This window comes from Prionailurus viverrinus, chromosome C1 (genome assembly GCF_022837055.1).
Source record: "Prionailurus viverrinus isolate Anna chromosome C1, UM_Priviv_1.0, whole genome shotgun sequence".
In the NCBI taxonomy this organism is placed as follows: Eukaryota; Metazoa; Chordata; class Mammalia; order Carnivora; family Felidae; genus Prionailurus; species Prionailurus viverrinus.
Genome location: NC_062568.1, coordinates 51,361,873 through 51,387,009, shown reverse-complemented (window position 1 = coordinate 51,387,009; position 25,137 = coordinate 51,361,873). Strand labels below are relative to the sequence as shown.

Genomic DNA, 25,137 nt, shown 5'->3' with positions numbered 1-25,137 from the left:
AAGTAATTTTCTTTGGAAAGAGATTAGGAGCTATTTTTTGGTATGTGTTCCCTTACCCCCTCCCTCCTCCACCCCTGTAAAATCTCTGAGCCTTGATCCTGGAGGCGAAGGGAGGAGAGAGGAGCAGCAGAGCAATGGCATGCTTTTTTCTGAGGACATCCCTGCTTTAGTAGCTCAGTGCTAGGGAGAAGAGAGAAGGAAAACATATCTTCTTGGTTTGCTTCTCCTGGCAAGATACCAACTCTTTGCAAGCCAGGCCAAGGGTGATTGGGATCCCAGTATTAGTGTAACACTCCAAGTAGAGCCTCTGCCCCACCAGCTAAGGTTGGGTACTAGAAGTGAGCCAATCTCTTCCCCACTTCTCCCACATCTTGGTGGTATGTGCCTTGAATGTAACTTTAGGAAAAGGTAGATGAGGGCAGTGTTGTTATATGGAAAAGGATCACAGGTTTTTCTGAAATGAAAAAAGTCTTCATGTATATATTTCAGAGAAAAGAAAACATACATCCACACAAAAATATGTGTGTAGATTTGTATATATATTCACAGTAGCATTATTTATAGCAGCCAAAATGTGGAAACCTATGGAACTTTCAGCTCTGCGAGGGGAGAGGGACTGAACATTGAATTAGTGGTTCAATCAGTCATGCCTCTGTGATGCAGCTTTCATAAAAATTACTAAAATGCAGGTTTTGGAGAGCTTCCATGTTGGTTAACACATGGAAGTGCTGGGAGGGTGGTGCATCTGGAAAGGGCATGGAAACTCAGCCCCTTTCACCATACTTTGCCCTCTGCATCTCTCTTTTTTTTTTTTTTTTTTTCATCTTAACTCTTCCTGAGTAGTATCATTTTATATTACATTGACAAGCTAGTAAAAAAAAAAATGTGGAAACCCAAATGCCCATCAACTAACGAATGGGTAAACAAAATGAGTTCTGTATACATTGGAGTAATAGTTCATAATTTTAAAAAAATGAAGTACTAATACATGTTATAACAGGGATAAACCTTGAAAACATTATCTAAGTGAAGCCAGTCACAAAAAAACACATATTGTAAAATTCCATTTATATGAAATATTCAGAATAGACAAATTTATAGAAGTTAGTGGTTGTCTAGGGCTGAGTATGTATGTGGGGATGGGGGGGTGATGGAGAATGACTGTTTCATGGATATGGGGTTTCTTTTTTGGGGTGAGGAAGATGTTCTAAACTTAGATTTAATGATAGTTGCATATATCTATGCATATACTGAAAAACATTGAGTTTTACACTTTAAATGGGTGAATTTTATGGTCTATGAATTATATCTCAATAAAGATGCTAAAATAAAAGATAAAGTCTAGTCACTTGTTATCTTTTAAAATTTACAAGATATATCTACTTTTTATTCAAATACTAATCAAGCCAAACTTGCAGAGTTTCTGTAATTTTACAAGTCATAATGGGGTCATATTTGCTATCTCCATAGGCAGTCATTTGTATATGTGAGGAACATATTGTGATCTAATGTAATTTACTTTTTACATAGTAAAAAGTTTCATAGTTTTCTATCTTGTATTCTATACTGACATTTTGAGTATACTATAAATTTATTGAACGCTTTTTTTGTGATACTATTTATTTATTTATTTCTAGTGTTGTCATTAAGTTCTCCAATTGAAAGATTTCCGTCTTTATTCTTTTTTTGTGATTCTCAGAAAATTTACTGCTAGTGTTAATAATTTCTAACATTTGTACATCAGAAATCACTGATTTGAAAAGTGTGACATTGTGAATATAGTATTTAACCATGTCTCTTCAAATATTTTAGTATAGTTATTTAAATCATGTAGAATATAGTTTATATTTAACTTGCTATTTTCCTCTTTGATTTTTCTCTCCTCTGTGTAATAAAGAAAAGAGCATTTGTTTCACTAGTAGTTCTCTTGTGCTAGATATTTATAGTTACTATTTTGTCTCTGAAATATCTGTTTTTTTTTCTTTTTGTTTTGTTTTTTGTTTTCTGTTTTACAAGGGCATCCCAGTGTTGCCTTTGTCATTGTATGAATTCTTAGGAAAAAAGGCGAGATAATAATAGTCCCTCTAATTTCTTCTATCATTTTAAATTCTCATAGAGGTTTCTTTTTGCCCCAGTAAATTGTTCTCACAGTAAAAGTAGGCACAAATATCAAAATATACTTTTGTCTGAATGTATATGAGATATAAAAACCTGTTGTTTTTAAATTTGTTTTCTTTTAGTAGGTTGTAATGCTTTTCAAATGATTTAAAAGTAACCTTGGAGAAGGGTTACCTTAAAAATGTCTTAAAGTATTTATATATAACATAAGAAAAATGTATTCCAAAAACTTTTTTCAGAAATTATAAAATGTTTGTTTTTCTAAAAAGACTTGAGTAGCCATTATTCCCCACATAGAATAGATTAAATAGATTTAAATATGAATAGAATAAATTAATAGAATAAATAGATAAAATAGATTTAAATATGACTTAGAAAATTGGCATGTGATATATTGGATTATTCCCCCTTCTTTTTCAGGAACTCTTGGTGTGATAACAGAAGCTACAATAAAAATCAGACCAATCCCTGAATACCAAAAGTATGGCTCAGTAGCTTTCCCTAATTTTGAACAAGGAGTAGCCTGTTTAAGAGAAATTGCAAAACAGGTAAAAACAAACAAACAAAAAAGAACAAAAACCCACCCATATATATTTATAGTTTAAAAATTCTGCGTAACTGATTTTGTATGTCACATATAATCTTCATATTTAGTTGTGTTATATATGTGGTTTTTCCCCAGTTCTGTATGAAAAGGTAATGTAAAATCATCCCTGTAAGTGCAGTTGCTATTTCTTTATTTCTTGGTTTAAAGAGTGCTGTGTGATTTTAAGCCAAGGTAAGGTATATACTTGGGTTGATGGCTTTGAATGACTCTGCCTTTAATGAATGTTATGTTTTCTTAAATTATTTTTAGGTAAGATATTTTGTGATTAATTTGAAGTAATATATAATTTTTCTTAAACTAAGACATTTATTGAAATTAAAATAAATGGCTGATTGTCAGTGATCAAAAATATAGAAATTAAATATAGGTAATCAAACTTTATCAATACTTAGAATATGCTACTACTAGACCCTACTTTGTTTTATAATAGTACCTAGGCTATAGCTTAAGTTAAATAACATAATATAACATAATATATTTAGCTATAAGTTAAGAAGAATTCCCATTTTCTGTTCCCTTATTTAAAAAAAAAGATATAATATTAAGGATTTTTAAAAGACTAGGTCGTATCAAGTAATTTTATTTCTGTATTCTGTGTATCAGTGTAGAAATTCTTGCATTTCTTTAGGTATTTGGTTCATTATTTGAACTACGATGGTTTGTGAAAAATTCTCATTTCAGCATTTCACAGTGGGGAGGAAATCAAGGGAGTATACTGCAGCCTGTTTCTTCTTGCTTTCTCCAAACTCCTGGAGTTCTTTAGTACTTCCCATCAGCTGTATGCAACTAGAATCTTGAGGCAAGGGACCTTTCCAACCTGACCCATATAGGTCAGCCTCCAGGTATATCATGAGCAGAGTGAAGCGAGGATCTGCTGAGGCAAAGGAATGATATCCAGCAAATACTCCATATTCATTGTGGACTCTTTCAAGTACGGAAATGGAAAGTGGTCAAGAGTCTTATCTTCCCACCATTCTACGACATAAATGTCTTAAAGAAATTTAAAATAAGCAAAAATATTTCACAGTTACTCACATATTTACCATTTTTAGGGTTCTTTCTTTCATATATTCAGTTTTGCTTTCTGAGACATTCATTTTTTCCGTTAGTTTTCTGCTTGAGGAGGTTCAGCTATATGGTCACTTAATCTAACAGTTGACAAGGATAATTTCTATAATTTCCAGGTAGCTTCAGTTACTTACCAGTTAAATTGCTTCCTGCATTAAGATTTAACCATAGGCCCCTTAGTCTTGATTGTCTTCCTGCTGGGTGGGAGAATAATTTAAAAAAGAAGTATAGTCCTAGAATGAACATTCTTTTAAAAAATTTTTTTTTCAACGTTTATTTATTTTTGGGACAGAGAGAGACAGAGCATGAACGGGGGAAGGGCAGAGAGAGAGGGAGACACAGAATCGGAAACAGGCTCCAGGGTCTGAGCCATCAGCCCAGAGCCTGACACGGGGCTCGAACTCACGGACCGCGAGATCGTGACCTGGCTGAAGTCGGACGCTTAACCGACTGCGCCACCCAGGCGCCCCAAGAATGAACATTCTTAAACTACTGGCAGGTTACTTTGGTGGTGGTAAAGCAAAAACAAATGTTAATAGTTGAAACTTTTACAAGAAGAGCTCCTAATTCCTAGAACCTTGGGGATATTATGTTATGGTTAGGGTACTAGAATTATAGTTAAGTATTATGCTATTTGCTAAAATAATGAGATGATATAATATTTAAATATTATTTTAATATATAAATATGTAATATACATTACATATTAAATATCAATATACATCATATATTTAATGTAATATTAAATATTATATTTAAAAGCAGGACTACTGAATAAAGGAGAAGTGGAAATAAGTTTCAGGGGTAAATATTATTTGTTATTCTGACATGATATCTGAGCACTGAGTAGTAAAGTTCAAGCGTGTTCTGATACTTGTCACTAAAACCTTCCACATTTAAAGGCAAAGGAAGACAATTTCAAATTTAAGATAGCCTAGATGTTAAGGAATAAAAGAACTAATTGCAAAGTGTTATGGTTTTGCCTGTGAGTTAAAACCTAGAAGAATGGAAAGCTAAGTTTTCATGTTGTTTTTTGTTTGTTTGTTTTGCTTTGTTTAGAAAATTACTGTAAGTAAGTTCACCTATTAAAAATCAAAACAAACCAAACATTTCCCATTATTAGATTGTATTTTCTTATCAACTTCAATCTCCCTTAATGATTTTTTTTAAGTGTTTTCACCTTGTATTATAATTTATTCTTGGTGTTAAGTACTTTTATTTGTTTCTGTCTTTGTTAAGCTTTATTATTTCCCCTCCCCAAAAAAGCTTTATCATAAAATTTATAGTTCGTAGTATCTCTCTTTTTCAGGTTTTGAATATGACATCTTTTTAATTGGCTATTGTTGTCTCCATTTTTTATTGCAAAATAAGCAAGAATGCCACATTGGAATTTTAAAAATAATTACAGCATCGATAAAACTATCTGATTTATATGTATTTTCAACAAAAGATCTTTGATGAGGTCACATTCAGTCTATGTTGGTCAAATCTGCCCCTTCACAAGCTCTCCACTCTGTAGAACACAGATTTAGTAGACTTGTGAAAAAATGTTGCTAGGTGATCTTGGAAGTAAAGGTAGACATATTTATGCTTTCCTCTTTTCTGCATTGTAAATATGTAAATATATCTTAGGTTTCATTAATGAGAAATGATGTACAAATGTATCAGAATCCTAAATTTATAATTTTATTAAAATGGAAATATTGGATTTAAACATAGTTGCTATAATCTGATGCAGTTTTTGTTACAATTTAATACATGCCCCTGATAGAAAGTAATAGAGAACTACTTGTGCTAATGAAAAGCAGGGGGTGAAATTTTCCTTCATCCTTGCATAAGTCAGTAAAAATTGCGCTTTTACTCGTTTTAAAAAATTCTTTGGATATTCACCAGTGACTGTAATCTAAATTGACTACACAAAACTGTATTGGGTATGTAGTTTGGAATAAACAAAGGTGATAGCTGGTAGAAAGTGCTACCCTGTGGTTAAAGACCTTAAAGGAAAGCTCCCCTCTAATCTATAGTTTTAATAAATTGGTTCTGTGTACCTGGTAATAGACAGTTTTTAAAGGCATACATACCACATGACTAGAAAGTTTGTCTTTCTTGAAACTGATTAAAAAGCCTAGATAGATACTATTTTATTTTCAAATATTACTTGTATGAATGAAACAATTGCTAAGAATAGTTACTGTGATTTGGAGATATTCCACTGTTTGAGGAACATATATATTAAGTATGAATGTTTACCTGCCCTGGAAATGGGCAAATGCTTGTATTATGGCTTAGAGACATTTACATATTAGTTTACAGAATGTACAAATCTCATATGTCAAGAATGGAACGACGTGTGCTGCCCTGCTTTGTAACAGTATTCTCAGGCAGAAAAATTGAGAAAATGATCAGATTTTGGCACTAGTTGTTCAATTTGCAATTTGGAATTTCAGCTGATAGGAAGAGAATTAAGATCCATTAAAATCGATGATACATGGTTTATGATTGTGCCAAATTCTTGATTGAATAATGAGTTGGCTGGTTGTAATTCCTCACTGTCACTTCATAGCACTTCCATTTTTACGGTATTTTCAGACTCAAGTTGCCTTTGAAATGGGAAACTATTTTGGATATGTATCTTTTGGAAAGGAGTGTACATGATTGTTTACAAATAGCAAAGTGGGCTCTTTGTATATTTTCATCACTATTCTTACTGAAGGAAATAAATTAAGCAACTTTATACTGACAGCAGAAGGATTCTACTAAGGTCTCTCATCTAATCTTTGTCCACGTGAGGATTGTCCTCTTTCAATACTTCACTGCCTTGTGAGGAGCTAGAAAGGAAGATTTAGTAGAAGATTAATGTGATTCTATCTAATAAATGGCAGTCCAGTATTATCTCCAACTTAACTCAGTAGATGGGTAAGTAAGTGATTTTTAAGACTTTGAGAAAATAGATTTCTTACTGTAGCCTCTCAGGTGAGAGGAAATAGTGTTTTTTAATCAGAATATCAGTTTCAGGTATATTTTATTATTCTCTTATTGTTTGTTTAGAAATAACAATGATATTTTTATAAAGTTTTAAGGGAAAAAGGGTTGAAATAAGCTCAAATTGAGCAGTTTTTGAAGTCTGGGATTTTCCCTTCCCAGTAAAAACTTAAGAGTTATGCCCTGTAGTATTGAGGGAGGACCATATGTTCCATTAAGAGGAAACACTGTATGTGTGGCACATTTCCTTATGCATTCCTCTGAAAACTGTCTTTCTCAGTATCAGAACTAGGTTTGTAGAATTACAGATTGAAAAGGGAGGTTTTTCTCTCCCTGTCTTTTGGCAAGGTGTGGCCCATTCTACCTACCATCACTTTTATTTTAAACAGTTTTAAACTGATAGGGTGTTGTTGTTTTTTCTAGAGAGCTTAGACCATAATTTGGAAAGAAATACATAGTTCATATTTGACACCTCAGACTATTATGTCTCAATTCTGAATTGTTCTGTCTTAAACTTGACTTATCCTGGAGGGGTTGAAATAAATTGAAAGGAGTTAGGTTTAGCAATTACATTATAAAATAATTAAAACTGCTTTATATTCAGTGGTAATTCTTGGAAATAATAATTTGTTATGTGTAGAAAAAGGCATTGTTATTTTAAATCATTATGTGTGTGCATGCGTGTGTGTGTGTGTGTGTGTGTGTGTGTGTGTGTGTGTGTGATGCTTTTCTCCCTCTTAGGCAGAGAAAATAACCTAGCCCCTAGCCAAAAGTTTGATTAATTGAATTCTTTACTATGTGATCCAGCAGAATGTGTTAAACTTGAGGACAGTTACAAGACATGCTTTTAAGCAGGAGCTACTCAGAACAAGTCATTATACATGTACAAAGTGAAAAATGAAAATGATGAACCAGAGACTGTTTGGCATTATTGGCTCTTCCCTTATATAAATGGAGGGAAATATCTACTGTATAATATGTAGCTGTAAGCCAGTATGTGACTTCCAGTAGGACTAACCATTTATACGAATAGCCTTAAATACTGTCTGATTTTATCTGTGGTACCAGCTCTGAGGAAGAACCAATTATCTGTCTACATTTTAAGTTTTTATATATAGAAATTTGCAGTTAGCAGAATTCTTTTCACATATCCTTTTTTAAACATTTTTTTGTTTATCTGTATGTAAGATAGTGTGCTCTTAACTTTATATTCAACAAAGTATATTGGATATTGTGTAAGTTAAATAGACATGATTCCTGTCTTCTAGTAATCACTACAGATGTTGCATATCATGATAAATTTTATATGTTTAAACTTTTGTATGGCTAGGTACAAGGAGTTTGGTATTGGAGCTTTGGCTTCTGATATAGTGTGAGGTTACTAGACTATCTCCAAAATAAACTCAAGGTTTAGGAGTTTGGGCCATTCTAGAGTCTACACTGAATGTGTGATTTACTTCTTGAAGAAACAAGCCTTTTCAATTCAAAGGTGTTAAACAAGGCACCAAAGATATAGGACTACCATTCACTGCTTATATTTTATGTTTATGAAGTTGGAATAGTAGAAATCCCGATGCCTTTTGAGATATGTTAATATCGAATTTCTTTTGCTAGTATTTAGTAAACGAAGGGAAACCCTCACAAATAATGTGTCACATCTGCAGTGCAAGTTCTGGTTTTCTCTGTGATAAGAAAGAGATACGAATTAGTTCCATAAAAACAGATTTTGCAGAAATCTTTTGATGTGTTTCTTATAGGGACTTTTTTTTTGGAGAAAATGGTTAGATTGAGAAATCTGTTGCTTTTTTTAAGTTGTTAGTAAAGAGAATTGTAGTCAGAATTAAATAAGACTAATGAGAGTGGTTATTTATTTTTCAGGTTTATATATTAAATTCCTGGTTGTAACATCATTAAAGGGAAGAAATTGTCAGCAGTTTGACTTAGTCAGTCTCGTACTAGTGCTTTGAGGTCAATGTGATTATTTATTTCTTCTTTGCTTGGGTAAAACAAAGATAATTGATATTTCCTTAAGGTCAATAATGAGTTTCTCATCTCTTTTCAGACTACTTATTACATATAAAGTATACTTGGGTACAAGTCAGATGACATCAGATATTCTAGTAAAAATAAATTTATCATAGTAGGAAATAAATCAGTTATTTTATTAACTCCATTTTGAGTAAACAGTTTTTGTTTGATGTTCCTTAAATTCCCTGAATGTATTATTAACCCACCAAAAAAATTACTTGGTAAAACTATTCTCTCTCAGGTTATTTCTGGTCCCATACCACTAGGGGTCACTTTAACTCAAGAACCCTTTTCCCCCTTTCTTCATCTATGGAATACTCAGTATAATTGAAAAGCATGGGAGTGAATTTAGAGCTCAAATTCTCCGAATTTGTGATGTCTCTAACTTTTAAAGGAAATATTTTTAGGTTTTCAAATTAGTTTCATAGCAATTGAAACATAATGTAGTCTTAACCATAGGTAGTGTTACCCAGATTGAATGTTATTTTTTAAGAATAGAAACATTATTTTGGTCTTTCGATTATAGGAACTTACAATTAGTGATACTGGCAGGTTTTCATATAAAATTCTAAGAGACTTTTCTGCTTTTTTTTTTTTTAGAATGATGCACAGTGATTTGCAAATAATAAATGGCCAGAGGATCATAAAACAATCTAGATGCTGTTTTTTAATTTGGGTGCTTTACTTATGAGAATTTACTTGTGTTGATAACTAAAATACTCATTTACTGACTTTTTAAAAAAATGACACTATTAAAACATGAGACTTAATAAAGCTGTGGTTTCATTTTGATCATTTTTAAAAAGCCAGTATTGAAAACTAATATTTATTATCTACATACACCAAATTCTCTTTAGCTTTTTATTCTTTTTTGATAAGTGTTAGTAGTTATTCTCATTTGATAAGTGTCTGTAACCATCTACTCTGCCTCAGTACAAATAGGAATAGTCCATGACTGACTCAGCTTTATATGACTCAGCTGTCAAGTTAAAATCATATTCAATATTATTGAATATTGGTTGTTATGTGTACCAAGTTCCTGAAGCTTCCTTACTTATTTTTCCAACTTTTTAATTTGAAAGTTTTAAGCATACAGAAACTTTGAAAGAAGAGGATGGCGATCACTTGTATGTTTATCTTGTATATTCAACAATTGACTTTTTCTTATGTTTGTTTTAAATGTTTCTGTATGTGTTTTCTGGGCCGTTTAAAATTAAGTTGCAGACATCATGGCACTTGATCTCTAAGTATTTAAACATACATCTCCTAAAAATAAAGGTGTTTTTCTTCACAGCCACAATACTATTATCATGTCAAAGAAAATCAACAGTAATTTCTTTAATGACATCCAGTGTTCATTCTATAAACAGATTATTTCAGTTACCCAAGATGTATTTTATGGATAGTCTTTTCAAACCAAGTTTTTATCAAGGCCTGCATATTTATTGTATTTTAGTTGTTTCAGAGATTGATTTCCACTACAGATTTATTGTACTAAACATACTTTCCCCCATTTTCTGATATATGTGTCTCTGTGCTGAATGTTTTCCCTAATAACACTTGATATAGGTACAGGGGTAGTAGAAACTAGGTGACGGTAGGAGATGGAATTTACAAGTTGTTGGTACAAATTTAAAAGTTGTTTTTGGGGAGGGTAGGTGCTTGGCGGGCTCAGTCAGTAGAGTGAGGATTGTGAGTTCAAGCTCGACATTAGGTATAGAGAACTTAAAAATACAATCTTAAAAAAAAAGTTTCATTTTTTGTTTTTTGTTTTTTTCTAAGAATGACAGAAGGGCTCTGAATTCTTTCGCATATGTTACTGGTGTGCTTAAGCCAAAACATATAAATATATATGTAATATGATATTGTTTATTTCATGCAGAAAAGAAACTTGGTCTAATTAGGCATCATATGTGTTATTAGAAGTTGATACGCCTGTTTGAATTAGAGCATTTTACGAAAATTGATTTTTCTGTAGTATTTTGGAAACTGGTTTGGCTTTTAGAAGCACAGCCTAATTACAAAGATAACCTTATACCAAGATTTGAAATTACTCAGGTTGTGTGTGTGTGTGTGTGTGTGTGTGTGTGTGTGTGTGTGTGTGTGTAATAACTGTATAACACATAGTTTTCATGTAATTTTTGTTTCAGGTATGACTTTAAAGCTCTTTGTGTTGTGTGTGTGATGTATGTATGTGTGTGTTAGGTGATTTTTTGGGAGGCTTTGTGGTCTATTTGAAATATTCCTCATCCAGCAATCAAGATATCTTGGTCCTAGTTTGTCTACTTAACAGTCATATGACCTCAGACAAGTCTTTTAATCTCTCTGGTTCTTATGTCCTCATCTGAAAAATGGGGATAACACCAGTTCTGCTACCCTGATGGGGTTATTTCTTATATTAGAGATGTGAAAACAACCTGGACATCAGAAGAGTCTATAAAAGTAAGGCAATAGGTTATTGTTATGGTATATATGTAAAATTACCTAATACTGTTTTCTTTAGATTTGGCAGTGACTTTTTAAAATATAGATTGAATAATATCACCTTTAGTACCAAAGGTGAGTAAATCGTGTAGTGCTCAAAATAAGAATCTACTCGGTTATTTTGTTGGATGAAATAAAATGTGTATTGTGAGTGGTTTTATAAAATTAAGTATTCAATTAAAAGTAAATGATAGCAAAAATGTTGTAATGCGCAGTTATGTGTTAAGTTTTGTTCTTTTGAATGATCTGCATATATCTTAATGTTGTGTGGATACAAATTTTATTTATAAATGTTATTAGCAGAAGATAAATGTTTAAAAAGTTTATGACAGTCAAAATTTTGTCATGTGAAAGCAACCTCTTGGTAGAAGTTTAACCATGTTAAAAATTTGCATAGAAAATAAAATTGTCGTTAGGGTGCAGCTCACTTTAATACTATGGAAAAGCTGTAGCTAACTTAAATCTTGCTAGTGTTTGTATTGTAGTATTTCAGCATACAAAATTTATATGACTATCTGTTCTCATTTTTCTTTCCTTGCAGCTTTTAGTGTGGTGACTAGATTAAATTTAACACTGGTGGAGTTCTAGATACATAATGTTACCCTTCAGAATTTTGTTGCTATTTTCATGCCTTGAAAGATTTTAGAATTCTGGTCACTGATAGTTTTTCTTTTTAAAATGGATTATTGAAAGGGATAAAAGGAAAACAACAGTTCTTAGAGTTATGTATGAAGACATCACAGATAATTTTTTGAGGTGTTTTTGCTCAGAAAAATTCTACCACCATCTTCTTCATTTTAAAAGTATATAAGAATCTGAAGATACATTATAATTCACAAATGGTATAATGTTGATTGTAGTCTTTGAAATTTCTACTTTGTTCTAAAATAATCTACTTCAAGGCCCAATATTTCTTTTAGGTATTTCCATAGATCTTTGCTAGGCATTGAGAAGATCTTGTTGCTGACAAAGATCTGGCAGCATACATGTGTGTGTATTATATATATAGATTTCTCTTCCAAATATTTTATAGCAGTCAGTGATGTTTTATCATCTTAAAATTGTATAAAAAGTTAAGATTTTTTTTACTGTATATATTCTTAGGAACTAAGCTCTTGATGTCACATACAGAAAGATGGCATTTACATTCTACCTGTGTAGCTTCTTTACAGTATTAAATTTGTATCACATTTTTTCTTTTTAAAATAGAGATGTGCTCCTGCATCTATTCGCCTCATGGACAACCAACAGTTTCAGTTTGGTAAGTAAGGAATGATCATTTTAAAATCTGCTCATGAAGCCCCAAAATTTGTGAAACAGTTGTTACATGCCGGGAAGAGTACTGAATACAGAGCTAGGAAGATGAATGTCATAGTTCCTGTCCTTCAGGAAGCCCTTAGTCTAATGGTGACAGACAATTACAGAAATGAATGAGTGCAGGATTGTTAGAGATGCTATGAAAGAAGAGTGCACTGGATACCCTGGGTGCAAATGAAGGAATGGTTGAACCTGCTGGATTTTGCTGGATGTCAATATGGGGATTCAGGAAAGGTGCTTTTTTTTTTTTTTAATGTTTATTTTTTAAGATAGAGACAGAGTGCAAGTGGGAGAGGGGCAGAGAGAGAGGGAGACACAGAATGTGAAGCAGGCTCCAGCCTCTGAACTGTTAGCACAGAGCCTGATGCAGGGCTCGAACTCATAAACCACGAGATCATGACCTGGGCTGTAGTTGGATGCTTAACCGACTGAGCCACTCAGGCTCCCCTAAGAAAGGCTTCTTAAAGGAGGGTAATGCTTACATTAAATCTTAAGGGGAATAGAAGTTTGATTGGGATGTTTTCCTCTCCCCTCCTACCAAATTTGTTCACTCATCAGGAAAAAAATATGAAATTGTGAGACCTCAGTGGCATCTTTGTACTTCAAGTAGTTCGATGTGGCTCAAATAGAGGGTGGGTGAGAGTTGTTACAAGAGATGAAGCTGGATGGGTGGAGTAGGGCTTTGCAGGATTGATTTGGATTTTACCATGTCAGCAAAGGGATTTACATCTGAGAATGCTCCATTCTGCTAGCATTATGCAGGGTGGAGTAGAATGGTGCAGGCGGGGAAGAGGAGTGGAAATGGTTCAAGAGGCCAATTTTGGGGGCCTTGATCAAGGAAGCAGCGATGGAGATGGAGAGTAAGGCATAGATTTCCTAGAGCTCAGTTTGCCAACTAGATGTGGAAGGTTCCATAAACGGAAGGGTTGAGGGCAACTCCAAGATTGCTGATTTGACTGACTGGGTGGACTGATGAACAGAGAGAGAGAGATGATGATTTGGGGGAAAAGACATTACAATGGGTTGTTTTTAAGGTACTGTTGGAATATTCAGGTAGAGAATTGAGTAGCAGGTAACCATGTTTCTTTTTCCCCCTTTTTGCGTTAAAGTATTAAACTTTCTGACTCTGTTTATCATCTTTTCAATTCTCATTTTATTGCTTTTATATTTTTTTCCATATGCTGAAATTGAGTTTGGAACTTACATTCATAGAATTTAAGTATCTTCAGAACAGTCCCTGAAATTATAGGAATGATTGTTCAATAGTAAACACTAATGGCTAAGATAGGCAGACTTTTGTTTGTTCTATTTAAGAGTAGTTTAGGTTTTAATTTAGGGAAGAGTGATTATATAGTATAGAAGCTGAAAGAAGTCAGGGGTGCTTGGGTGACTCAGTTGATTAAGCGTTCCAACTTCGGCTCAGGTTGTGATCTCACGCCTTGTGAGTTCAAACTCCAGATCGGCCTCTGTGCTGACAGCTCAGAGCCTGGAGCCTGCTTCGGATTCTGTGTCTGCCTCTCTCTCTGCCCCTCCCCCTCTCACACTGTCTCTCTCAAAAATAAATAAACATTAAAAAATAATTTTTTTAAAGAAGCTTATGGAAGTCATGTTCATAATATATCAAGAGTTAGTTTTAAAATTTGATTCTTTTAAGTCATAGCTGTTATTTCTTTAAGTAAATTATTTTCAAAATACTATACTACTGGTAAAAGTTTAAGATAAGTACATCCTTTAAATAATTAAATAGTTAAATCAAATGGAAATCAAGCCTTCTGTGTTTTGGCCTGCATTTAGAGATCTAGGTCTTAAGAGAGCCATGTATCTGATTAATAATGCTTTTACCCATTTATATGCTATTATTATAGTGAGTTATAGTCATAAACACCTTTGTAAAATTAACTATAATTTGACTAGATTTTATTTATAATTGGGATATATAGCAATTTAAGATGAAGGTTTAAAGAAAATGTCCTTCTGGCTATCTCTCATCCCTGTTTCACATTCTCATTGCTGTATCTAGGAACATGCTCTAAGGTAGGCTCTACCCTCTCCATCTTGACTATATCTTTTGTCTCCTTCCACCCTTTACTTGGCCGCCAAAGTCATTCTTTGGAAAGGCAGATCTGTTCCTGCTTCTCAGCTATCTATAACCTTTTTGATTTCTCACTACCTGTTGAAGCCTTGCCATCTACATATCTTGCCATGGCTCCATGATCACACAGCTAAACACAGCAAGGGATGTCCAGGACTTTGTACCAGCCATATGGCTTATTGGCAGTTTTGTACCATACTCCTTAACAAATCACAAGCCTTATTATTAGATGTTAATATTTTTAATTTCATTCCTACCTCTTGACACAACCCTTAGTTCATTATATGAAATGATTTGTTTTCAGTGTATTGAAGTGATAGGTATCATTGAGTATATTGAAATGATCTGTAGAATTTCCTCTGAAACACTAAATTTTGTCAAATTTAGGGATGTTTTTTATTCATTTTTATATCCCCTGCACCTGTCATATGACAGGTGCTGACATGTTGATTGACTTAATCATCTACTTAGCCAAAGAGGATGAATAAATCTTGGAGAGCACATAGTGTAGTCCTAAGCACAATGTCAATAGCACAATTTATCAAATACTCCTTACAGCTGTCCCTAAAAGTAATATTCTCAGTTTAGAGATGACTCAAAGGCTAGATATTTCAGCCCACAGGTCATATGTCGTAGAGCAGGAGTTGAACCCAAATCTGTCGGACTCCAAGGCCCAAAACTTTTGCCACTGTTTGAGATCACTTCTTTGAAATGTAGATATTTATTAAATAATTTAAATTTAAAAAAAAAATTTAATGTTTATTTTTGAGAGAGAGAGACACAGAGTGTTGAGCGGGGGATTGGTCAGAGAGGGAGACACAGAATCCAAAACAAGCTCCAGGCTCTGAGCTGTCAGCAGAGAGCCCAACGCGGGGCTCAAACTCACAAACTGTGAGATCATGACCTGAGCTGAACGGCCGCTCAACGGACTGAGCCACCCAGGCACCCCAATAATTTAAAATTTTAAAAGTAACACTGTAACAACACAGCATTTACTAATCATACTGTTTAGTAAATCTGAAAACTTAGTTCCTTCATTTACTATAAAAAATAAAACACAGTAGTCAGAATATATTTAGAACGTAATTAATTTGAAAGACAATGTTTTTTTGTTTGTTTGTTTGTTTTTTTTAATTTTTTTTTTCAACGTTTATTTATTTTTGGGACAGAGAGAGACACAGCATGAACGGGGGAGGGGCAGAGAGAGAGGGAGACACAGAATCGGAAACAGGCTCCAGGCTCTGAGCCATCAGCCCAGAGCCCGACGCGGGGCTCGAACCCGCGGACCGCGAGATCATGACCTGGCTGAAGTCGGACGCTTAACCAACTGCGCCACCCAGGCGCCCCAAAGACAATGTTAATTTAATAAGTAAAAGATAATAATGTTCCCTTAGGTTAATACTAATGCTGACCCACTTAAAGTTAGTATCACTTTTATAATATTCTTCAGAGCTAATGTGTCAACTCCATATTTGGGATACAGGTGACTAAGTCCCACTAGTGTTAATGGAAATTGTGCAAATGAATTTCCATGTGTTACGAACATTTACCCTTAAGGACTATTCCACATCAGTGTAGTAACATTTGGAGTCCTCATACATGGTGTAAAGATGTGTGGATCAGAAGGATCAATTGTGGATCAATTTCTTGCAAGAACACAACTCACACACTCATACATTTATGTTTATGTATTTCCAGTTGTTTAAGTAGGATGAATTCTCTTTAGGACAAGAAGTGAATATTTTGATATGTTATTTCTAACTTTATACTTGTTAGAAATGGATCTCTTAAGGCACTGATTATGTTGGGAAAGCATTTTTTGACAGGTTACAGTAAAAGAAAAAAAATTTCCAAACATCTTGCTTGTGATCCAGGTACTCAAAAAGATTTCTGGGTTGATCTCTATCTAATCTGGCCTTCATTTGTCTTTTGTTTTTTGTTTTGTTCAGTTATAGCATGGATATCTAACTCTTAATCTCTGGTTAAGACTTACGTTACTTGGTCTTTTATATCACACAGTTTCCTGTTGTAGTCAGTAAAAATGCAATAAGTATTACAGATTCAGAATCTAACTTAAAAAAAAAAAGAATGGGGGGGGAAGACTACATACAAATCATAGTCTTTTCCCCCTAGAAATCTACCCTCTCACCCCCAAAGAAACTAGTTTGCTATTTGCACCAATCTTAAAGGACAGATCTATACTTTAAAAACAAACAAAATCCCCAAATCTTAAAGCTTGTTAAAAAAATAAACTTTTTACTTGGAGATAATTTCAGATTTACTAGAGACTTTAAAATTCTTTATAAAAATTCTATATAAATGGTATGCCCCATTTTTCTGAATTGGCCTTATAGCACTAAAGCCAGATGTATCTGACTCTTAAATCTAACAGTCACGGGAGTTAAGAAGTTGCTCTGAAAACAATGAGAAAACAGTAAAAGACTTTCACTCAATTAAACTCAATCCGCAGGCAAAGATGTTAATTTAACAGACTCTGAGACACCGTTTATGTTATTCTGGCAATTTTAACTCTCTGGGTGTGATTAAGGAAGCAATTACTAGTTTTATGCCAAGAATTCTGGAAGAATTAGGAATTAATTAAGAAACAACCTTAAACTTGGCATTGACTCCATATTTGGTTATAGTTCTGAATGGTTTCTGCATAATTAAAAAAAATAAAAGTAAAACCAGCCACCATTGGGTGTTCTTAATGAAATAAAAATTAATGAAGTGATTTTACTATGTATAAACTATACCACTGAAAGATAACCTAAACTATATGTAGTATTAATTACATGTGGTAATTTGAGTTCAAAAAGAAATGAGAGGTTTAATAAACAAATAGTTGTGACTTTTGAAAGAAGATAAAGATGAAAGATGTAAATCTTAATATCAGTATGTTATACATAAAACATAGGAAGATTTTAAAAATTTGGAGTCATGAAACATTCACTTTTTTTAGGATACTAAATTAAACTAGCCTCTTAATCTTCTGAAAAACAGAATTTGCTATTAATTTAAAATATGAACTTTTCTCTTCTTAGGTCATGCTCTTAAACCTCAGGTTTCCTCTATTTTTACATCATTTTTGGATGGCTTAAAAAAGTTTTATATTACAAAGGTAAGAATTTTTATTAAATGCCAAAATTTTAAATGCTTATGATACTAATTTTGTCTCCTGCCTTCTCACCCTTTACATGTACCTATTATTATGTTTTTTCATGAATGTAAATTTCATAATAATTATTTTTCATGTTGGAATAAATATTTTATTGAGTAAATCAGTTATTCATTTAATTTCAGAAATTTTCATTTTTTCCCCAGATTTGAAGTTTCTAAAAATAACAGTACCTTAAACAGTTTCATGCATGTACAATTTTTTATAGTTTGATTTTTTTATAGTAGATGTCGATATCTAGTGTACTAAGAGTATGGATTTTTTTTTTTTTTATTTTCACCGAATTCCTTTTCTAAAGGGTTATACCAGCTTACACTCTCATGATACACAGGTGCTGTTTCTTTGTTGCATCCTTGCTATTCATGTAGGAGTTTTGTTTTTGTTGTTTCAGATTTACTGAATCCAGGGGGAAAAGTGGTATTTTTAATGTTTCTCATTGAAACTCCAATGAGACTTAATCATTTCCTTGTATTTCCTGGATGTAGTTTTTGTGTGAAGTAGTTGAATGTGATTATTTTGCCAGGGGTGGCAGCTTCATGGTATTTTTTTCTTGGTGCTTTGCTGTGTGCCCTTTGAATAATGGAATGACTAGATGCCTTTGTTACAAATGTTGTAAATAATTGAGTCAAGTGACTCCCTTTTTTAAAAATTTCGTTTAATATTTATTTATTTATTTTGAGAGAGAGAGAGAAAGAGAGAGAAAGAGAGTGAGCAAGTGCAGGCACAATCGGGGGAGGGACAGAGAGAGATAGAGACACAGAATCCAAAGCAGGCTCCAGGCTCTGAGCTATCTGGACCGAGCCCATTGTAGGGCTCAAACTCATGAACTGTGCAATCATGACCTGAGCTGAAGTCGGACACTTAACCTACTGAGCCACCCAGGTGCCCCCAAGTGACTCTGTTTTTAGTAAGAGTTTTTTTTTTTGGTTCAAAAGTTTCAAGTTTTTATATATTTTTCTATGATTATTTAATCACTTCTTTTTTTTAATGTTTGTTTATTTTGAGAGAGAGAGAGGGAGAGAGAGTGAACTCACACATGCGGAGTGGAGGGCGGTTTGCAGAGAGAGGGAGAGACAGAATCCCAAGCAGGCTCCCTGTTGTCTGGGTGGTCAGTGCAGAGCTGGATGCAGATCTCATCCCATGAACCGCAAGATCATCACCGGAGCCGAAATCAAGAGTTTAGATGCTTACCTGACTGAGCCACCCAGGCGCCCCTATTTAATTACTTGTAAGCTTAGAAAAGTCTCCCTTTCTCCAGAGCTATAATTGGGACCATTTCTTCTCTCTCTTGGGTTTTTCTTAAGTATGAATTTAAAATTTTTAATCTTTGTTACTATTTGAATTTATTTCAATTTTATGGTGTGAGATGAAGATCTGAATGAAACTTCACTTTCCGCTCCAGTTGCTAACCAGTTGTAACAGCACCATTAGCTTCCTTACTTTGCTTACAATTGATTTGTCATGTCTAAGACATCTTCTTATATACTTACTCAAGAAGTGGACCCCATTTTAATGTGTCAAATACTGTATGATCTCTTATACATAAAATCTAGAAAAAAAATATTAAAAAACTAAGTTCATAGATACAGAGAACAGACTGGTGATTGCCAGAGACGGGGTGAAGGGTAAGAGAAAAAGGCAAACTTTTTGTTTTCAGGGGTGGAGGGGTAGAAGGAGCAGGTGAACTGTTTTTGTTTTTGTTTTTAGTTTAAATAAACTGAATTTTAAAAAAGGTATCACTTTTTTAAAATGAGTTTTTATTCTTGAAAAATTAAGTGGATTTAATTACTATAAAACTACTTGGTTTTTAGAATTTTTCTTGTTACCCATCATTACCTACCTGCTTATCAACATAGAAAACTTTTAAAAACTCTTCACCATTTTAGGGAATCTGTTAAGGTTTCTATCAGAATTGGAATAAATCTGTTATATTAGTTTGAGCAAGAATTCACAGATTTATTTACTTAGTTCAGGCATTCTAGAACATTTTAGACACATTTTCCTAATGAGGTTATATATTTTCTTTTATGATTATTCTCAGATATTTTTCATTTTAATTTTATATGTAAGATCTCCTTTGAAAATGTTATTAAGAAGTTATAGTTGGTATGTAAGAGAAGAAATGGTCCCTGTTAGCTTTTACTTTTATCTACATCCTATATCTTGCTAATTCATTATGTTCTATTATTTTGGTATTTTTATTTGATTCTTTATTGCAGTTATGATTCTTACAAGTTATTTGCTGTATTACATATCAATATGTCATTTCTACTGACACCATGGCATACTTTGAAATTAGGTATTTTCTGTAGTTTTGTTTATAACAACCTGAACAGGTATATTAAACATTCTTTTTGATTGACATGTGAAGTTCCAAAGCTCGATTTTTAGAGTTGGTATGTTTGAGCCCAGGTCAGAAGGACAAAAAGAGCAAAATGTTTTTGATTTACTGTTTCGCAGGTAAAGATTTATCTATCTATCTATCTAAGTATATGTCTTTTTTTTTTTTTTTGTAGTTTAAAGGATTTGATCCAAATCAGTTAACTGTTGCTACATTACTATTTGAGGGGGACCGTGAGAAGGTTCTTCAACATGAAAAACAAGTGTATGATATTGCTGCAAAATTTGGGTATGGCTCTAAGTTCATAATGCCAAGAGTATGTTAATCGAAAATTCTGGTATCTGTAAGCAGTTGTTAATGCACCCCTAAAGGATTAAATTTGTAGCAATATATGATAGTCAACTTAAAATGTTGTGTTGGTTACTTCCAAAATTTGCAGAAAATTTGATTGGTATGTTGCTCTTACTTGTGTAAGCATATATATTAGGATATATTAAATATTTTATTACATTTTTCCATTAATTTTATAATATTTGCTTTTGTTATGCTAGAGTAAAATATGAAAAAATTCATAGTCATCTTACTATTTAATGGTAATAGTATATATATATATATATATATAAAACATGTTATTAGTATGTTTGTGAAAGGAAATTTTTTAAACAAAAGAATTTGATAAATTATCTATACTCCGCCCCTTGTCACTTACTGTTTTCTGCTGGTATAAAGAAACAGAAAACATTTCACATATATAACCAACTGAATAATGACTGGGTGGTTTCTGTCTGTCTGCTTGATGGATTATGAGATTGATCGATGAGAACTGTAGTGAAAATGCCATTTATCAGGACTACATTTTTCCCTTCCCTTTTTAAATACGTAAACTAAGTTTCCTGGATACAAGTCGTTGTCGTCGTCTTCTTCTTCTTCTTCTTCTTCTTCTTCTTTTTCTTTTATTATAATTTCAGAGTTTAAAATATGTATGTATGCTTAATCTGAGTTCTTTGTAAATATTTACTTTAGTTTCCCTTTTTTGCTATTTATGAGAACAAATGAGCACTTAATTTGTAGCCTTGTGTTTTAGAATGCCTCACTTTTATATATTTTTCTCACTATGATATTCAGCTATTTATTTTTAGGATTTTCTGAACTTTGTGTTTAAAGTGCAGAATTCTTAGAAAAAGATCTAATCTTTGGCTTAAGTTTTGATTTACTTTGGTACTGTGTTTGAGTATTGCAAATCAGCCTCTCAGTTTTATTCTTACCTTATTCTGAAATTGGCAAGTCGAATTAGTAAAAGATGAAATGCACTAATCTTTTACTTTTCCTCTCTCAGAGTACCTTTTTTGGGAATTAACTGATTTTTTTAACTAAATTAATTAAGAGTAATTGTGCCATAAAAATTCATTTAATAGCCAGAAGACTTAGATTTCAGGTTAATCTCTGAATTTATTTTTGAAATATACATGTACCTATTTTTTAGTTTCTAAGTTATGTGAAGTATATATATAATTTGATTTTTAAAACATTTTTCTTAAAATCCATGGTATTAGAAATAATTAAGGGGATTTAAATTAAAATCTTGAATATATAAATTAAATCTTTTAGTTTCTGTTATAGCCTTAAATATTAGAGGCTGAAACTTTTAAAAATTGTTTTTTATATATTGAAATATTTAATTGGGACGTCAAAATTATTCAGGAGCACTTGTAGGGAAATGGATGCTATAATATTTGAATTACTTTATATGAGGTTAAATTTGCTTAGTTTCACCTCGGTCCCCCCAGTGACCCTTCCTGCCTCCAGCATACACACCAACACATGCATACAGATGCAGAGAAATTCCACTTTGTAGTACCTCTAATTGTAATTAAAATTCAGAGTAGCCAACAAAATCATTACTAGTTAGTAATGTGCTACGTTTCCTCTTGGACTGGGGTAGGATGATGACAAAATGCCTTTTTGTGTGAGGTAAGACGTAATTCTTCAACTGTCTCTTCTTGGACATCACTGTTGATGCCTGGTATATACTAGACACTTAATTGAACATTTGTTGAAAGAATTAATGAAACTGAATGTCATTCCCTGACATTTTAAATTCTATTTCATTTATGTCTAACTGCTGTGCCACCCTTAAAAAAGCATATTTTAATCTTTAGGTATTTATTAGAGCCATTTTGTCAGTTTTAAGTTGAGCCACCAACTGTCATGAACTCCCTTGTCATGTAATGTAAGTCTTGTTTTTCTCAAGTGATTCCAGACATTTACAACTTAAAAGTAAGAATGAACTTCTTTAAGGTGAATCCAGGTCTTTCTGGATACGGATAGTGAAGCCCCAGAACTCTTGATTTAATTCCAGCAATTTGTTTATACCAAACAAAACTTATATCAAATTCATCCATTAAAAATAGGTTAGAGTAAATGAGATACCTACTTAAAGCAGGGGCAAAGCATTAAAACTCAGACTCTGATTGAGGTCTCATTTTTTTTGCTATTGTTATTTGCTACTTACTAGTTATGTTATAATTATAATTTCTTAATATGCTTTCATCCTGTCTTCCTTCATGTAGATTGCAGAAATCTTCTGTATTGATAATCCAGGCTGTAATTAGATGGCTTAGGGCTATTTTGATTTTGATTTGATATTTAAGAGTCTCTTATGTTTTTGTCCCCCTCCCTGTTTTTATATTATTCTTGCTTCCCTTCCCTTGTGTTCATCTGTTTTGTATCTTAAAGTTCTCATATGAGTGTAGTCATACAATATTTGTCTTTTTGTGACTAATTTCACTTAGCATAATACTCTCTAGTTCCATCCACATAGTTGCATATGGCAGGATTTCATTCTTTTTGATTGCCGAGTAAAACTCCATTGTATAGCTATACCACATCTTCTTTATTCATTCATCCATCAATGGACATTTGGGCTCTTTCCATATTTTGGCTATTGTTGATAGTGCTGCTCTAGACATTGGGGTGCATGTGCCCCTTCAAAACAGCATCCTTGTATCCTTTGGATAAATACCTAGTTGTGCAATTGCTGGGCCATAGGATAGTTCTATTTTTAATTTTTTGAGGAGCCTCCATACAGTTTTCCAGAGTGGCTGCACCAGTTTGCATTCCTGCCAGCAGTGCAAGAGAGATCCTCTTTCTCCACATCCTCGCCAATATCTGTTGTTGCCCAAGTCGTTAAGGTTAGCCATTCTGACAGGTGTGAGGTGATATCTCATTGTGGTTTTGATTTGTATTTCCCTGATGATGAGTGAAATTGAGCATTTTTTCATGTGTCAGTTGGCCATCTGGATGTCTTCTTGGGAGAAGTGTCTATTCATGTCTTTTGCCCATTTCTGCACTAGATGTTTTGTTTTTGGGTGTTGAGTTGGATAAGTTCTTTATACATTTTGGATACTAACCCTTGATCTGATATGTCATTTGCAGATATCTTCTCCCATTCCGTTGGTTGCCTTTTAGTTTTGCTGATTGCTTCCTTCACCATGCAGAAACTTTTTATTTTGATGAGGTCCCAGTAGTTCATTTTTGCTTTTGTTTCCCCTGCCTCTGGAGACATGCTGAGTAAGAAGTTGCTGTGGCCAAGGTCAAAGAGGATCTCCTTGAGGATTTTGGTGGCTTCCTGTCTGACATTTAGGTCTTTAATCCATTTTGAGTTTATTTTTGTGTATGGTGTAAGAAAGTGGTCCAGGTTCATTTTTCTGCATGTCACTGTCCAGTTTTCCCAGCACCACTTGCTGAAGAGACTGTGTTTATTCCATTGGATATTCTTTCCTGCTTTGTCAGAGATTAGTTGGCCATACGTTTGTGTGTCCGTTTCTGGGTTCTCTATTCTGTTCCATTGATCTGAGTGTCTGTTTTTGTGCCAGTACTATACGGTCTTGATTATTACAGTTTTGTAATACAGCTTGGAAGTCCGTCAGACATATTTTTCTTACTTACGATGCCACTGGGCCAACCCTTGCTCCCCAATGATTTCTTCTACATAACTAGAAGGAGGAAAGTACCACTGAATTCCTTTCTGCTAAAGTTTCATAAGTTAGTTTAGCTCATGTATTTTATTTTGAATTAGGGCATTATTAATCTATCCTTTATTTTCTGTTCTTTAGTTTTATCCTTTGTTCTACCCCCCCTCATTAACTCTGAATTGATTGTTTTTAAATTAACTACTCCCAACAGTTTAGGACATTTTTATGTGTCATTTCAGCCATTTTCCTCCTTGTCTTCCACCCCTACCCTAACACTGTTAAATACCTTTGAATACATATGATCCAGTGTAAAATAATAGGCAAATGTTGAGTAATCATACTTCGGTTGTTTATCTATGCTTGCTAGTAATATACTTTAACTTCTCTAAGAGCTAAACAGAATAAACATTGCCTGTCAGCAGTCATGACAGATGTACTGACATTTACCATAGAACTTAAGGTAATGTGTTATTGTTATTTTTAAAGTGTGTGCTTAAGTTGTTTAATGTAATTCAACATGAGAGTGATTAGGTTCACCAGATGGCTCTTTTATATAAAAAGATTGTCTCTCATTCCTCTTTCATTAGTCTTCCCAGCCCTTTCTCATGAAACAGGTTTAAATTTAAGAACCTTGTTAATTGATGTTTGAAATTTGCGACGGGGAGCAGAACGTAGGGAATTGATGTTGCTACTTTAACATAAAGCAGTTTGAATCTTCGTATACCTTTTTGGAGTGGCTGCTATGTAATTGGCAACTTAGAAGCATTTAATTTCAATGCCCTACTATTGTTTACATGTTGTATTTTAAGGCAATCCTGTCTAGAAGATGGAGTTCTGAAAGTTAAAAATGTAAGACAGAGAATAAGTGAGAAAGAAGTTACAAAAAGCTAAATTTGCAGGGAAACCTGTGATTCAGAAAAGCAAGCCCAGAATGACTTTCCTTCTCCT

General features: G+C 33.3%; 1 protein-coding gene across 1 annotated transcript in view; it reads left to right on the top strand.

Moving 5' to 3' along the window:
- The window catches only part of AGPS (alkylglycerone phosphate synthase), a 143,602-nt gene that overhangs the window by 81,686 nt on the left and 36,779 nt on the right, over positions 1-25,137 (top strand). Inside the window, exons 11-14 of the mRNA XM_047873320.1 lie at positions 2,539-2,666; positions 12,497-12,548; positions 17,741-17,817; positions 20,391-20,503. Of these exons, the coding sequence (XP_047729276.1) occupies positions 2,539-2,666; positions 12,497-12,548; positions 17,741-17,817; positions 20,391-20,503 (370 nt within the window). The remainder of the gene's footprint in view (positions 1-2,538; positions 2,667-12,496; positions 12,549-17,740; positions 17,818-20,390; positions 20,504-25,137) is intronic.